Source organism: Liolophura sinensis, chromosome 1 (assembly GCF_032854445.1).
Source record: "Liolophura sinensis isolate JHLJ2023 chromosome 1, CUHK_Ljap_v2, whole genome shotgun sequence".
NCBI lineage: Eukaryota > Metazoa > Mollusca > Polyplacophora > Chitonida > Chitonidae > Liolophura > Liolophura sinensis.
In genome coordinates, this window is record NC_088295.1 from 29,298,044 (window position 1) to 29,316,347 (window position 18,304).

At 38.0% G+C, this 18,304-nt stretch overlaps 1 protein-coding gene across 3 annotated transcripts in view; it reads left to right on the forward strand.

The window, feature by feature from the left end:
* Nucleotides 1–18,004, forward strand: part of LOC135481882 (single-minded homolog 2-like) — a 115,510-nt gene extending 97,506 nt beyond the window's left edge. For all 3 annotated transcript variants that reach the window (XM_064761641.1, XM_064761642.1, XM_064761643.1), the window contains exons 4-11: nt 1,893–1,969; nt 4,557–4,646; nt 6,557–6,665; nt 7,646–7,731; nt 9,451–9,650; nt 10,756–10,862; nt 14,479–14,626; nt 15,052–18,004. In XM_064761641.1, the coding sequence (XP_064617711.1) occupies nt 1,893–1,969; nt 4,557–4,646; nt 6,557–6,665; nt 7,646–7,731; nt 9,451–9,650; nt 10,756–10,862; nt 14,479–14,626; nt 15,052–16,444 (2,210 nt within the window). In that variant the 3' untranslated portion in view covers nt 16,445–18,004. The remainder of the gene's footprint in view (nt 1–1,892; nt 1,970–4,556; nt 4,647–6,556; nt 6,666–7,645; nt 7,732–9,450; nt 9,651–10,755; nt 10,863–14,478; nt 14,627–15,051) is intronic.
* The last annotated feature ends 300 nt before the right edge of the window (nt 18,005–18,304 follow it).

Below are 18,304 nucleotides of genomic sequence, written 5' to 3' on the forward strand. Positions count from 1 at the left end.
ATCTGAGAATTGGTCAGTGGTTGCCGGAGTCGAAGACACCCAAGGCGATTTCAAAGGGACCGATCTGTTCATGCAACAGCGTCAACTCCACGCCCATTCTGCGTGGTTAGTTTAGGTGTTGCGTTTACCGGACAGATCTTATATCAACAGGGTTTAAATATTTATGAGCTCACTCAGCTTACCAAACGACCAAGTAGTCCATCTTTACTGACTGGCGCACGCAGATAATTTAATGCGGATTTGTTTCCATAACCTCATATGTACTTGGAAGGTTCCTCTACCCATAAAACTAATCACCATCATTTTTGAGTATATCGTAAAACATAAAAAATTGAATAAATCATTAATGTGTATTTTTGGGGAAAAAATGAATACATAGTCAAGATGTTTTATGTTGAACCTACGATAGCACTGATATCTTCAGGTGTATTTATTGATGGGGTTTTACTCTGTACTCAAGAATATTTCACTTGTATGTCAGCATTATGGTGGGAGGAAACCGTGCAGAGATATCTTCAAGTACGAACATGCCTATTAATGTGTTCTGCTATGTAAAAAAGAGACGTGGAAAAGCCATTAACAATCAGAACTTTGATTTTTTAAATTGTGTCTTCGAGGGAGAGAAGATAATGGCATGGAAAGAGATATGATAATAGTAAGTGAGTTTCCTAAAGGTCACGCTTATAATAATTCTGTTTATATTTGATCTTTTTACCTGAATATGATAAAATCTCTCAATGACGCACCATACTCCGCAAGAAGGACCAATGGTAGTCTTGTCGTCGAGATGTTCACAAAACCAGCCAAAGCCACTAAACAGTGCTGTTCTTAAAATATAAAAATTTTGCTGATGTTATCAAACAAACTTGTTTTTCGGGTGCACGCACATCCTACAGATCGCGCATGTTGAAATACAGTGAAGTGTCGTGCCTAGAAGTTAATTGAAACATAGTCTCGAAAACAATAATAACCCGTGCATGAGCTTTCATAATTATTTGTTGATAATACTAATCTCTATCTCGCCTTAACGGCAGGCTATGTTTGCTTCCTTTTAAGTTTATTATATCAGAACTTTTGAAGTTTAATTCGGAATACATTATCCTGATCTGAGATGGCAAGTGGTTACAAGGATCTGGAATAATTGGTCAGATTTTCCTCGTATCATTTGATTGAAAATACTAGCCCGAAACGATCAGGCGTCTGAACCCGTAACGAAGTTAGTTGTTAAGTCGCATGCACAACCAGCTATTTGAGATGTGCATGTCTCCTGCGATCACTAAAGCTACGATTCATATTTTATCCACACTTTTAGCCTAGGAGACACTACCGACTTATAGTACAGCAATCAACCATCAGCCTGTGACCGATTGGAGGATTTTTCCGTCGCCAGATGGCGCATACAGACACATGCACATACCTGTACAAGCACATTCAGAGAAATGAATAAAAATTGTTCATTTGGCTTCTATAAAATATGCGAAATTATTTTGCATCATGTATAAAGAATATAGGAGCATTTCTAAGAAACGCTATGAACGAGCAATTTTAAACAGATTGTGGATGGCATATTTTCTGTCTGTTTCGTAAAGAACCGTCGTTTTTCCTGTGCAAAGTCACAAATTCTGTGTAGTTGTGCTCATAAAACAGTATGGTAAGAGTAACATAGCAATTATGGAATGGTGTTCTCAGTCTTACTGACATTCTTCAGGCTATAATAAGTGTTGATACGAGAGTTGTTTTTCGTTTTACTGCCACTAACTGGGATAGTTTGTTTCCCTACAAGATACGATTTCAAGACGTTCATTGGTATTTGGATAGTGACTTGTATTTGCATATTGCCGTGTGTAAACCTAAATGTCATAACAATTTTTGTGTTTCTTTTTTTATCACAGGGCTGGGTGATGCTTGGGGTCACAGAACACCCCCAAAAACTGCACTTGAAAAGGAGTTGGGATCTCATTTACTTCAGGTATGTCGTATACATTTTACTACGTATGGTACCAATGAGTAAAGTACATTGTACCTATTTTTTTAGCTGAAAACTTGCCGTTTTCTGGTTCGCATAAATGTCGATAAAATCTACCGACAAAGTATTTGATTGAGCATTTTCCCCCTTTTAGGAGTCTGGACCCCTCATAGATAAAACCTTGTGGGTGGATTCCCTAAAGTCGGTTTTGAAATTTGCTTTTAATGTAATTTTTTGGACACTTGACGAGACACAGCATAAAAAAAAACTTGTTGGGACATAAATTATAAAAATCTATATGTGCCAAAATTGGCTTTGTTGAATCAGACCTGGTGGTGTACCATATTTACGAGTGAAGTTCACCGACCATTTGGGGCCCCAAACCATGAATCACTAACTGCACATGGCTAAATGGCCATCATGGTTGTCAGATACTCTGAGTTCGGATTATTTACCGGTGTTGTTATTGGTGCATTGTGTGCCCTTAGGGGTGTCAAAGAGGTCAGACCTCAGTCACTGGCGAAAGCTTTACTAGGTAATTGAATACTTCCAATCATTTTTCAAAATCGTATTACGATGACTAGTGGTTTGGTATCTGGTTTCTAAACACAGCAGAGACAACAGTAACTTGTGTGGTTTGATTCATTATACTCTTGCTAAATACGGCAGGAAATCTCCCGACGATATGCACGCTCACAAACGACAATTTCTACCCCGATGCTCTTTTTTCATCGGCCCTTCGCCACATCACATAGGTCGCCCCCTGCAACGATAATTTGAAAAATACAGTCACTTGGATTAAATGATTGGTTCAGAAATAAAGCTGGATTTTCCCAAAGCTGTCATTTGGCTGTGGTCAGCCGCTATGAATATAGCAGTGGTATCAATGCTGGTCAAATTCCCAGTGCGATCCGTATATTTGCGTTAAACCGAGATCAGAGATGCAAGAAGGTTAAAAAAGAACAAATTCGGGGAAGAGATTAAAACAGGATCTGTTCTTACTTTGATTCTCAATAGAACACATCGATTTTGCCTCGGCTTGAAAAAATCAGGTGTAAAACATCTCTTTTCTTGGAATTGCATAAAGAAATTCCGTTTTAATTAATTGTTGGACACAATCTTTTTCGGAAAAATGTGCATCTTATTCTGCAGTGTTCATATATGGTGTAAAATCCTGTAGAAATGTTTATTTTTAAAATATATGCAGCCTAGTCGTTAATCGTTGAATTTTAATTAAATTTTTTTGGGACGAATATCATCGTGTGAATGTAATAGCTTGCGTGGTATTAAAATCCGAGGAGAGGCTTAAATAATTCTGACTTTAACAATTTGCAGGTGTAAAGCACTGCGTATTTTTTATGCCGTACTCTGTAGTAAATTTGTCTACCTAATAAAATGGTTTGTCCTATCCATTTCAAATGAAGGCATACTGTCTGTCTTGGAAAAACACTCAGTATCATTTACATGATGAATTGTCTAAAACACATCTTCAGTATTCAGTCTTGTACATTGTTTTATGGGCCTCCAACAAATGTCTTTTTTCTAACCGTTCCCCCCTTTTCTGTCTCATTCTTGGTATCGCCCGCCGTGGCTCGTGCTGAGGAATACACTTTCCTCTTTTAGGTTCGTGATTTACCGAAATCTCTAAAATGTTCTATTCATGAGACTTTCTTCCCAAAATACAAGAGTTTCAGGGTTTTACGAGCTCCGGGAATGCCCTGATAGCAAATACTGATCTCCAGCCGATGTGCTTAATTCTAGTTTGAATAAGACAACTACCAAACTGCTCTCTCAGTGCAGATCATGTTACAGTCAAAATTTAAATTGTAAAAGGCGGAAACTTTGTCACTTCCGCTTGCCTTTATACAAGTTGATAACGCAACATATATGAAGTATAATAATACTGTTTATTCCATGAATAATGATACTCGGAAAATTTTTTACATATCTAACGATTCAATTTTAGACAAAGATCAAGTGAAATTTATATACATGGTGTAATACCAATGTGCTATCGAAATTAACCTGACATAATGTCCATTAATTTTCTACAATGTAAAAAGTTTTGGACAAAAAATCTTGTTTTTGTTTCTAAATGCAAAGCAAAACTTTTCTGTTAAACAATTCGGAAATTCAGCCTCGCCAAAAGATTAAAATGTATCTCATCTTGAGAGGCATTTAAAAGTTGAGTTGGATAACATAACGAGTTATATGGAAGCGTCCAATAAACAGAAGTTGTTATCCATATATCTTGTTATGTTAAAATGTATGTGATTGTACTATTGGTTCAAAACATGCGACGGCTTGGGATGAGCCTCATGGCTGCATCATACACTGAATGCCGTGTATATGGAAGTGTAAGTGCAAAAGCTAGTCGTATTAATGGAAGATATATGGCATTGCCAATTGTATTACTGAATCATATTTCACATTGTCAGTTGCATATGAGTGGATGGTGATGCTAATGTATAATGGATAGCAGACCTACATGTCCATGCCAGTTGTGTCGAATGGTAAATGCAGTTCCACTTGTATTAATGCACTGTGTCACAGTGGCAGCTGTATAAATGGGCGTTATATTCCTTTACAGACTTTGGATGGCTTTATATTTGTTGTGGCCCCCGACGGAAAAATTATGTACATTTCTGAGACGGCTTCTGTCCATTTGGGTTTATCTCAGGTAGGTGTATACAAGAAACTATTTTCTGTGTCCAACAATTGCTTATGTTGTAAAAGGAGGTATATGCATGTAAATTTTGGGAATAAATTGCAGATTTAATATGATTTTAGATTAGTGTCACATGGTATAGCCAACTCTTGGTAGACGGTAATTTGTGTTGTTCATCAACATTTATTTACATTGGTGTTCGACATGTCAAATCTCTTGACTTCATATCAGGCAGAAATAAAGTATTAATGATTACATTTAGTAAGTTTAATTTCAAACGGTGCTTTTTTTTACTCAGTTAATCCAAGTATGCACCTTTCAGTTTTGTTTCTATAGCAGCAGAGCGTTGCTTTGACTAATTGTAAGGGAGTACAAGCCAATATATGTTTTCAAATACACGCATGGCATATGTCCAGTGTCGACCAGTTATTCTCGCTGGCAAATCTATAACGAACGTTTGTTCTGGAGTTCGATCCGCTTGGATGTTATGCACCTGTAGTGGGATCTTTGCCGGTATAAATTGTTGGTTGTTACGGCGCGCGCCTGGGGACATGTTCGCAGATACAAGCGGCCTGTGAGCGCCTTTGATCCCGTGTTTGCTACTCTTCTCTCTGCTCGATACTGACTGTCGCCAAACCAACCCTGGCCTGCGTTACTATCTTTTGAAACCCATGACCAATCTTTCCTTGTATTATCACTCCAAAGTGGCGTGTCGTCTCCTTGACAACCGCACAGACGCCGTTGTTGAATCCCCTAAAGCCAGTAAACTGGAAGCTTTCGGATCAAAAACTCTTATGTGATCGCAGTTCATGATCTTTTCAATGTAAAACTTTTTTCCGCAATCTTCAAAAGCCATCTGAAGAGATTTTGGTTGATTTAACAGAATTTGCCTGATTTTACATGATACCATAAAGGGTTGTGAAAACAGAGCGTTCCTGCTGGCATGGTCCGGGAAGGCTGTTGGGCCCTTACTTAGGTTAATGGAGGGGAGGCTGTGCGGACGTGGGGGTCTTCTCCCAGATACCCGGCCAGTAAGCTGACGGACTACTAACACAGTCATTGGCATTATGTCCCATTCTTAGAAATCACAACTTTGTAATGTACGGATTTGGTGGACTCTTTGCCATAAATGTTGCTCTGATTCGTTCATATCTCGGCACACAAAGGGTTTATTTTCGATGCTTTGGTCTGGACGTCGTCCTGCCAATGCTCGGTTAAGCTTTATGTAATGGCTATCGTCTGGTCAAATAAAACTGACCCTTTGAAAATCCAAAAAACCTGCGAGTATCAAAGAAGTTTGGAAACGGAATATCTTTTTTTTCAATAATCGTTCCGTCACTGGCTGTAAAACTTTACTTTCCTAGAATTGATGCATTCGTATAAAATGCACTTTGGTAGTAGTGGGTTCTTACGACATATCACGTATTCCTTTGCTTTCTGTGACTCCAATAAAGTATAATGCATTCCAAAATAAAAGGTTTTCGTTCGAGATTTTGAGTTGTGATGCTTTAAAATGGTCTTGCGACATTTGTACATTGTCCGTGGGTTTAGTAACTTTGTTTAAGGCTTTTCACGAACTTCATCCAAGCGGATGCTCTTTTCCACCCTCTCTCGGTGAACGTAGGGCATCACGGTTCCGTTAAAAAGTCATTCAATCAAGAATTTGATTTTCCGAACTCCCTGAAGATAGTTTAAAAAGTGAATACTTCCAAAATACGGATGATTTATACAACAGTGAATTAACTTGCAAATAAATGTTCTATATAGAAATGTGTTTGCTTTTGGCGAACTTTTATTTAGGTCGTTGTTTTCAGTTCTGCTTTCAAATTTAACGATATTTACCCTTCTAACCAGAACTTTTTATGTCTTGTAAAATGTGAGTGGTTTGTATGAACTTGCACGCGCCTCTTCTTGCCTTTCAGGTGGAATTAACTGGCAATAGCATATATGAATACATCCACCCTGCGGACCATGATGAAATGACCGCTCTTCTCACCGTCCATCATCCCTACCACACTCATATATTACAAGGTACCCTCTCTTTACCTTGTAACACAAATTGTTCAGTAAACAAGCTCCATTTATGTGTTGTGCTGTTATAGTTTGAAATAGTATGAAAAATTTGATTATTGGCATTATTGTTCTGTACATAGGAATTTTGAAAAATACTGTAACTGATACAAGTAATTTACAACTCAGGGAACAAGTTCATTTCTGAATTTTAATATAAATTTTGAAGATAATATTTAAGAACGTTTACTTTTTTCTCACTGTAAACATGCAACTGTTCATTCTTCTGTTAACACAAAATAAGTTTGTGTAAATAAATCAGTGTGTAAACAGCAAGATCACGAGTCTTATACATTTTATTCAAATTAAAAGCATGCTATTCTGTTTGGTAGGAAGTTTATGCTTCACCTCGTTTCATAGATTTAATTAAACTTTGAGCCAAACCACGTAATCATCCATAATGCAAGGAGTATTGTAACAGATCTTTTCAGTAAACATTTTTATTGCCACGATATGGCTGTAAGTTTGCCGATGTGGCGTTAAGCCATAGTCAATTATTTATTCAGTAGACATTTTTTTCACATCGCCTTATTTCTCATTATGGAAAAACACTTTAAAAGACTCAATGTATTTGTCTTCTAATATGGATCAAGAAATGTCCACTCTAATAATAGATTTATTGAGAGGATAATCCGGGAGAAAAGAAAACCATATTATAATGTCACCACGGACGATACTTTGCGGCATTTGGTTATTTGTCCCAGATCGAACAAGAAGCTGTGTGAACTGTGTATTTATATGGTATTTGTGTTCTTGTTTCCCAGCTCTTCCCCACTATAAATCTTCATATTGTATTTCATGCAAAACAAAAATGTAAAATTTTTCAAAGTTATACAACATACTGTGTATGCATTGAATTTTTGTCTTCATACCGTGTTTTTCTTGGAGAAATGCTGATTGAGCAGTTTTATGAAAAGCTTTATTTTTTTATTTATTTACAGATATCGAAATAGAAAGAACATTTTTCTTACGGATGAAGTGTGTCTTAGCAAAACGAAACGCAGGATTAACTAATGGCGGATACAAGGTAAGTTATTCAACAGTTGCTTTGTTTTTAAAACAAATAAAGATGACGACAGTGATTTTTACTACAATGAGTTTTGAACATCTCCAGGGAAATATTTTTCATCTTAATAACAAATTTCAAGAACTAAATGAAATATTTATAATTATAATGTGGAGCCAGCGAAAACTTTTTGCCTGATTTTTCTTTGTGGATATAAAATACTGTCATACTTCACTTTTCCATGTAAAAACATGATCTGTTTAAGTTTTATCGTAGAAGTTATATGCTCAGTACGGCAGCTAAAAAGTACAAAAAACACGTATATGTTTTATCAAGAATTATTTTCCTGCATCTTTGACTTCACTACCCAGATAAGCCGCATTTTCTTGAAATTATTTTTTACGTTTGTGCTAAATTGAATTTGTAAATATAGATCATAAAATGTTCAAAAAAGGTCTTTCATATAATTTTTGTTCATGAATTCTCGCTCAACATATTTACTATCTGAAAAAGGGAAATTCGAAGGTTGAAGTATTATAATTATTATAGAATAGAAAGCTTCTGACAATTGATCTGTATCTGGGAATAATATTCTTTATAACCAGTCCTGGAATTCCGCGCATTTTATATACATCGTAGAGTTGTGTTGTAATAATGCTATGAAGCACGACGGAACGTTCCCGGAATAGTTCAACGTGAGTCTGGGCTTCATCCGTGGATTACGGCGTACACATCACACAATATGCCATTCTCATGACACACTCAAAACATCCTCACTTAACACCAGTTGAGGTTTTTAATCGCCTCACTTATTCTATATGTTCAGTTGTATGCAAGCGAATCCACTTTATCTTTTTCGATTTTCATTGGTAAAGATAAAGTCTCAAGCCGTCAGATTTGTGTAAAATCTCGATAAGGTTTTCTGATATTGTGTTTTAGCTACTATTACTGTTATTTAGTTTTTGCAATGTTGGCCTTGCGTGTAACGTGTATAGACTGATGTGGCCGTGAATTCTATCGCGCTATAGTCTAGTTATGCTTCCAGACCGTCTGTGAAATACCCCGTCAGAACATCGCGGTAATCCGTGAATCTTATGCGCCCGAACGCCTCGGGGTCGACCAAGGTCTCCTCAGTATGAATGAATTAGCCGGGAAGAATATGAAATCAGGAAAAGTATGGTATCGATCAGTTCATTTGGACAAGACCAGAGACCATTCGTGACAAAACGATATGGTTAAATCGGGTTTTCATTCCGTTTCATTAAATAACCAACACAAATAATGTTTACCCGACTGTCCGATTTCCCATTTGAAGAAAAGATTTTTTTTTGAAATTGGTTATTATTTCATCTTGCTGAAGTTAAAATTATCACGACATGCCTGAAATATTACCGATTAACATGGCGTTTAAGGCGTGAAAGACTCTCAGTCATAATTAACAAATTCTAATAAATGTTCACGGATATGTATACAATAGTGGTACATGTAGGCCTATGTTTATAGGTTATTGAATGAATTCAAGCTGATGTGGACGAGTTCTATTGTTGCATGGTGCCGAAGCGAGAACTTGCGAGAAAATAAAATCGTTTATCGTCACAACGTTAAAATATAAGCACATGTTTAACGTGTATAATAATACAATATCTTTTACATCAACACAATTTTTTTTACATGTAATATACCTAAAAGGTCCCTGATATTTCAGTCTGTTTATGCATAAGTTTTCACACTGTGTTTCAGGTTATTCACTGTAGCGGCTATTTGAAGATAAAACAATACACGATGGACATTGCGCCTTACGATGGCTGTTACCAAAATGTTGGCCTAGTGGCCGTGGGACACTCTCTCCCACCCAGCGCCATCACCGAAATTAAAATGAACAACAATATGTTTATGTTCAGAGCAAGCCTCGATCTCAAGCTTATCTTTTTGGACGCCAAGTAAGTGTATTATTGTTTCTTTCTAGAATGTCATTTCGCAGTCTTTATTGTCAACAGGTGGTTTAACGTCTTTTTATATTTCAATCTTCGACATCGCAATATTTGGTTTCCTTGTAAATCACACTTCAAAATTCTTTGAGAAAACCAATTGGATTCAAAGATTCTGGCTTTGAAACATCTATCAGGCCCTCGTGAATGCTCATTTGTAATGAGCTCGAACTCCCGGTCAATTAGCCTTCCAATGCTATCTCTACCGAAGGCAACATTAAACACGCGTTTTTAAGGCACGCGTCACCGCACGTGGGCCTCTATGTGATAAGCCAATCAAAGTTTTTCTCTGTTAATCATAAAACTGTCGCTCCTTTTGATTGGCAAATAATGCTTTGTGCGTGGAGCTTCGTCTGAATTGTTTCTACGGACGGAGCAACATGAAAGGAAAGGATAATTCGGAGAGCAAGGATGAAAAATAAGCAGATTGCAATACTTATGGAAAAAATATTTGACGAACCTAATTATTGTGGAACGCTTGTTTGAGTTGAAAAGGGCACACAAGATCTTGTCAAACCTTTTATGTGCCTCTGCTCAAAACCATAACGTTTTAACTAGTCGTCTCCGATATAAAAACGATGATAGTTGGTAGCTGTGAAATTTACACTCGCTTGGCTCATATCACATAAGCTTGGCTTATATGTATATAACAAACGCCATATATGTTTAAAGAGAAGTTTAAAATCTGCTCGTATAAATTGTCAGGCCAGTTTTAAAATTGCTTGTGGAGACATTGTTATATGTCGTACACCAATGAGTTGTTCGATAATATACGGAGGTTTTTTTAACGTCTGTGGAAAAAACGCGTTTTAATTGGCTGTTTAGATGTACGCAGTTAATTAATATGAGGTTTATGGTTGTTCTAAAACTCTTCCTGTATGAAACTGTAAAACTTCAGTTGAAAATAACCCTTAGCTATATTTTATGATGATGATAATTATAGTGATGATTTTAGTTCGTGATTGTTCTGTTATATTGAATAACATACACTGAAAATAAAGCTTCTGTTGAAGCCGTGTTACGTAAAATGTGATTATTTGTCCCCTGTTTCTTACAGAGTTGCCCAGCTGACCGGATACGAACCTCAGGATCTGATCGAGAAAACATTATACCATTATATACATGCCTGTGATATTATGCATATGAGATATTCTCATCATACATGTAAGTATAGATCATTTATTTATTTAGTTGATTTGTGTTTTACGCTGAACTCCAGAATATTTCGCATAAGACGCCAGCGGTCAGCATTATGGTAGGTTAGAGTTATAACTCAACTATTGATCATTTAAACCAAATTAATCCATTCTGTTATAGTCTTTTCATTTGTTTCCACTGACACCTGACAAACCGTGTTGAAACATGACCTCATGACATCATTAAGACAGACACAATCTACTCTGGAGAGAAATACGAAGCCTGTTTATACTCCAGACATATTGTCGTCTTGTATAATCTTACCGTACGCCATTGTCATTCATTGTCATCCAGTCAGTACATCCACTTTCAGTGTAGGAATTAAAATATTACTTTTTATTTATTTCTTTATTTGATCGATGTTTTACGCCGTACTCAAGAATATTTCACCTGTACGACGGTGGCCGCATTGAGAGAGGCTCTTTGGGTAATTGTCCTGAAATAGTATTCTATAGCAACTCGGCCACAGCGGTCCTAGTAATGTTTAGATTGCGTTGCTGATGCTTTTGTTATTTTTGACGGAATATTGATATCATATATTGATATGTTTGAATTAAACGTTACAGAGCTTATATATTGTTTAAAATTGTTTATTGTTGCTTAGAATCAAGGCTATCGTGTAGTATAGTGAAACATGAATGCACTCAGAGTACAGACAAATACTGGCTGGCTGTATATTTGATACTACGTCTTGTAGTTGTGAATAAAGATAAAAATGTATGATTGTGAATACACGTGATATCGTATTACAAACCGTCTCGATGTCCCCAGCTGCTCAGCTCACGAAACATAAATATACAGATATCAGTAACGATTGGGGCTAGAGCCATACACGACTGAGATTTTAAGGTTTTCTCACTCGCAGTCCATATCGTATGTAGAGATGATCGCGATTTCTCATATATAATAAATGTGGAAAATCTGCATTTGTTGATCGTTTCTCATGGAATACATTTATGTTTCAAACCATGTGAGAAAACTCAATTTTCAAATATAGCAAACTGCCAACAATAGCTTAAGCTAACCACAAATTATTATTATTTTGAAAATAATATTTTGCCGTTCTGTCTGTGTTTTTGTTTTCTTTTTTTTCTCAATAAGGGTGAAATAAGGTATTGTCGCCAGAAGGGGAAATAAATTGTAGACCTAAGCCTTGCTCATGTAAAGAACAAATTCCATTAAAAAATGGATAAAAGAAACTATCCGTCTGTATGTAGATTGTATTTGTCAAGAGTATAACATTTAATGATGTTTTACTGGCATCATCTTGTTAAAAAGTGGAGTATCTACATACCAAACACCCTCTTACCGCGTTGTTCTGTATTAAATGTAAACATTAGCCTGTAGCCGGTTTTATTGTCTATGGAGGGTTGACGGCACGTCTCGCTGATCCCGATTTTCCGATCCTCTGACCCAGCCTGAATTTTGAGTTGACCCTGTGCCCAGGGTGACATGAACATCGATAGAGTCACGTTCCAAGATGGCGTTTTAACGCGTCTGCGTATACCTCAGTGGGAATAAAGCTGCCATGTATGAGTATCAGGAAAGATAAAGAACACTAAATTCGCACCTGGGGTAGTATTTACTCTTTATGCTCTCATTGATGATATGATAAATAATGCGCGCTCAAGAGTAATTAACCTATTGTTTTGAAGACATCATATTATCTTTTCGGTTTGGAATGCATTAAACAGTTACATGTCCCTCACTTGATACTCGAATATATAAAAATTGAGTTTGTTTACTGTTAATGTATAAAATCAGACACGCAGTGATACACATGTGCCAGGTCTAATGTTAGTTGTAGTCTTATAATGTTAAGTCATTTTCCTCAGAATACAAGTTTCTTTTTAAAATTTAATGTTATGAAAGAATTGAATAATATCGGTTTAAGTAGTAAGTTTCGAATTCGTTCTTCGTTCGGCCCTTTCGTTTTGACCAAGACTGGTTTCGTTATGCTGCATGGCGGGACCCGCCTAAGTCTGATGAGAAGTCGTTTTTTCGAAATGAAAATGCAACAGGTTTCTTCACGTCAATATATGTTAACACACCCATGATCTTGTAGCAACTTTCAGAGTTTCCATCTGGCTTAATAAAGCAAAGTGGGTTTCTTCTCTGGCCTGTCCGGTTTCATCGTCGTATAAGCGAAATATTCTTGAGTACAGCATGAAACAATAATCAAATAAATAATAATAAAGTGAAGTGTTCTATAATACCGACTTAATGGTCGAAAACGTAATAAAGTGTGATTCGATATAATTTTTACCAATAATCTTGGCCTTTCTTTGCCTTATAAAGGCCAGAGTTGACCCCTCGAATTGCAATCTTAGGCCGACCTTTAAAAATTGAACTCTTACGCGGACGTATTGCAGTCATCTGGAGGAAAAATGTTTCGGTAATTTATGAAATATCACGCGGCCGCACGAAAACTAGCAAACAATAATTGGCATGGAAGTAAATATGTTCGATGTCTTTTTCAACAGCTAACGTCCATTGTTTGTCTTTGTGCGAAGTGACAGATGTTTTGGCGCTCCCCTATCCTCACAGCTGTGGACGTCGCTACCTCGGGGCCGGACAACATAGTCGCTAGATGTTTGTTTTGTGACCCACCCATTATGATCTCTAGCTGCTAACTCGCAGATCTCGTAACTGGATATGCAAGCGCTGATCACTCAATTATGTGCTCTTTGTATCTCCCTTATGGAGATACAACCATTTACAGAAGACATAATAATTGAATGGCTGATCAGATAATCGCTCCACTCTATTTTGTTCTTTCCTTTAAACCCATAATAAGTACTTCAAGAAATGTTCATCACGACCAAAGCAAGGGACATTACAAGCATTATGATCTTTTCATAAACAAAGAGGAAACGATTCTATGTAGTCATTTCGGCACTACCTTGAAGAATTGTATTTGAAATGGTTTTGCATTTATGGAAGTGGAAGCTTTCCTTATGTATGAATTACTGTTCGAAGTACAGCTGGCGGCCAACGATGTTAAGGGAATGTAGGCGTCAGAACATACATTTGAATACCAGCCGTTTGTTTCGAAAACAGCTTTCAACTCAAATCACCAAAAAAAAACTAAGAAAGTATATAAAGTATAAAATTTGGACGAATTCGTTCAACGAGAAGCAGTCAAGAAAGAAAGGCTCAAGGAATGTTCGAAGCGAATGAATTAGGCCTACAACGCTGGTTTATAAGTTGTTTATCAACAAAACATGTATCTGAGTAGCACTTTGACTGCAACTGGTCATATATCCAACGTGGCGATATAGTTCAACCCGATGAACATACAGCACCTAGCCAGGGGTTATGCAGGATTAGACACCATTATGAAGCATAGTACCAGAGAGACCCTGGGCTTTCCGTCCATATAAAAAGTCTCGTGGGTTCGTCTTATCAGGATTTCCATCGGTCAAATAGCAGATACGCTATCACACAATATCCGAGCATCATTCGTTGGTGTTCTTCTGTGTAGTCGCCAAATTGTGTTTGCTTTCGCCGCACCAAGAAGTCAGTATTAGGCATCGTCTGGTTTTGTGTCGTTATTCAGAATTGTGCTTTTGCTATGTTTCAGTGTTATTGAAAGGGCAAGTGACGAGCAAATATTACCGATTCCTGTCCAAAGATGGCGGCTGGGTATGGATGCAGAGTTACGCCACCATTGTCCACAACAGTCGCTCTTCGCGTCCTCACTGTATCGTCAGTGTCAACTATGTACTCAGGTATGCTAAATGAACTTCAGTTCCATTCCTATCTCTACTTCCATTTGACTGCATTTTAAACACCTGTATCCCTTACACAACACTGACGAAATTTTATTGGTGAAAAATATATAGCGTACAGCCTAGATAAGAAGAGTTCAACACAACTCGAGATGTTATGCCTAGTATGAGACAGACTGGCAAAGCTGAATCCGCACATCGGTATCTTGGCCATACATTAAACAAACTTGTTTCAGAACAAGTAGAGACAGGACTTACTGTCCGAATGTGGTAATAGAATTATCGTTTATTGTCTTGATTATGCCAGAGGTTAGTTGTCCACACTTGTATCAGCCGTTAATAAAACGTTGGTTTTTGTCATGTAAAGTTTGTATGATTGTCGTTATTGCCTCAGTGACAAGTTGGCGTCTACATTCTTTTTTCAGTGATGTTCAAGCCAAAGATTTACAAATTCAGCTGGAGCAGACGATGTCAAAAGACGCATCACCTTACTCCAGCTTGCAGGAAAGGTCAAGGCCGACCAAGGTTCGTTCCAGCAGGAGTAAGTCCCGTCGTTCGCCTTACCCCAGCGTTCCGGAACCCACCCCGGAATATCCCACCCAGGAATACACGGATCTGGTGCCGGAAGTGACAGTACCGACCATGTCAGGGTACCAGAACATGATGTACCAACATTCCCACGAAGGGATGGACCGTTACAGCGCAGCTTTCTATTCCTCTCCGTACGCCACTCATCCGAGCATGACAATGTACAGAGACTCCGCGGCTTGTGTGTATCCTTACCAAGCTCACCAAAGACTCATGGACGAGCGTCCCACGTACAGGGGCTATGAGGAACGATATTACCCAGCCAGAGATCCTGCGAATTTCCCCGGATTCATCAGCTCTCAAAGCACAACCGGCACGGCAGCACCCTCCGATGCTTCGCGACTCACTCATTCGGACTCCAGTGCCAGCAGGGAGGGTTACACCCGACCATCGGAGAGTTCTCGTACCCCGACAGGGGGACAGGGACAACAACAACAACAGTTTGACTACAGGACTTCAGGGCAGTGCTCGAGAAGCAGTAGTCGAGACCCCTCATATAATTCCTCATCTCATAACTACGCGGCTCCTTACAGCAACCGCTCCGAATCTTCAGCTTCTGAAGTGGATGTTGTGAACGAGGAGTACGACAAGCGTCATTCTGGGGCAAATCCCCCCAGTCGTGCTGGGGACCGACAAGGTGGTGCAAAATTTGAATCTTTGATTGATGCCACGCAACAACTGGTGAAAGATGAAACGTACAAACCATCTCAAGACAGTGCTACAGCAGTGACGGAGGGAGGATCGGGTCTGACATCATCTCAGACCCGAGACTCGTCCACCGCGCAACAATCGGTCATCATGAGGCGCCAATCTGTGCAGTACCCACAAAACGCCACCACCGACAGCCGAACCAACAACAACACGGCGGACTATCACGGCTCTAGTTATCTCAAATCCCAGAGCGCCTCTCTTCATCCTGAACTCAGCAAAAGCACGGCAGCGGCTTCGGATACCAATCACAATAGCTCGCTGGTGACGGGCGCCACTGCCATTGCTAGTGCAACACAGAAACTTTTGGATATGCGCGCGCTGCAAGAAAAAACTTACAGTGCTGCTCAGGACGCGTATACAAACTGTGTGAAAGCTTATGACGCGTATGGTCAACCAAATCCTTACCAGACAGCTGCACTACCAAACCAGCGACACTACCCAGTGATGCCCCAGGCTGGCTATACCAGCGTCATTGTAGACGCCCAACAGTACCATATGGCCAACGGATTCGTACACTAACTTATTTTATACCGAAAAATTAATAAATACTCTGTGAAGTATGTGGTTTATAAGTGTGCCAAACTGTCTTTCGGTCTGGCAACACAATATAATATATAATGTAAAGGTCTGCGTGGAGTTTGATGGTTCAAGATAGAGATGTCGTGTGTAGCTATGATGGTACTTTTAACTGGTGACAATCAATCGTATATATGGCCCCTTGTCGTCTGGGAGCTAACGAACAAAGTTAAAATGGACTATTAAGTTAGCATAAAAATATACTAGTCATGATAAAATGACTGTTTTGCTCGGTTTCTCCTACGAAACATAACTCATTTACGTTGGTGTCATTTTCCACAAAAACTTTGTGCGGCAACTTGTCTTAGATACCTCAATGAGTAGAATGTGCGTATAGATAATTTGTAGTATTTGTCCCAAAATACTGATTTTAACTGTCTGCTTGAGTATTTCATGTCTAATTGATCACACAAGTTCGCTTTGTACTCAAATCATATAATATATAGATCTTGTCCTTATCAGTATAGAGACCTTCTGGTGCTACCAATTTTGGTTTTCAAAGTTTTCGAATGCTGGGATTGGTCGTAATGTAGTCTGACTTAATTTAGATCAAATATTGTAATATTTTATAACTGAATGATCTATATTGTGCCTTAATGAAATGGGTAGATTTTGACGGAGAAATGCACCAAATGAAACCCCTGTCACCAGTTTTGGCAACCGGGTAAATTATCAAGCATAATGTATATCTGTTACATGGTGGGGGGTTTGTTGTAAATTTTCGTCTTCTTCCGTGGCTGACGATCTTCAACGAACAAATAGTTCTTTGAGTGTAGATAGGGATGAAAATGGGAGGGAAGGAATATAAGTCTACTCTGGCACTCTGGAGTAAACTGAAACACTGAATAAATCAGCACAGAAGCTTTAAATAATATCAACAATAGATGAAAATGTAGACACGAGACTGAACAAAATTTTATTTTATCTGTTGAACATGTTAGCATTACGCTTTTGTCTTTCCAATATAGGTCACTGTCCTGTTTTTAATCTAGGTAGCCGCAGATCGAATTTTTAAAAAAGGATAAATACTTAGTATATAAAAACGTATATTTATTTATCATTTTAATTTAATCTGAATGATTCTCAAATATTATTATATCTCAATATTAAATGAAATAAAATTGCTGCAATATAGTACGGATTAGCTGACATTATACAAGATTGTATATCAAAGAAAAGATTCCTGTTCCACGAGAATACTAACTGATCTGACGTTGTTGTCCCATACATATTCTACGTTTGAAGTCAGTATTGACCCCCCATTCTGTGTAGAGGTGTTCTACTCATTTATGTTAAAACGAGACGAAAGGCTTTTGAAATATGCCTTTCTCACGAATTTAGAATCAGTAATGTAAATGTCACATATTATCTTGGTCACGTGTCATTTTACGCAATTTCTGTTGGGATAATATTTATTTGTCCTATATTGAATACAATTCATATATAAATGGTGTCCTGGTTCATAACAGTGGCATCGTCTATGTTTATCGATTTTCTGCAATACAGTGCGATGCAAATGAAATCTGGTTGTTGTCATTCTGGTAATCTAGGCTGAATAAGTCAAGTATAGTATATACGTAATGCGAACTTTACAATAGGAATTTGGTATTTTATTTGCGTTTATTTTACGCATCCATAAACCAGTTCTGGCGAAGAATGGTCATCTTTTGAATGAGTGTTTTTGATCCATTTAATCCTCGTTCAAAGAAAATCGCTGGCGTGCTGCTACTATCAAGCCTTTGACTAATGATGTCAAGTGTTCTAATCTAGCCCTTGCTCTATATGCCGAGGATTGTTAGGTTG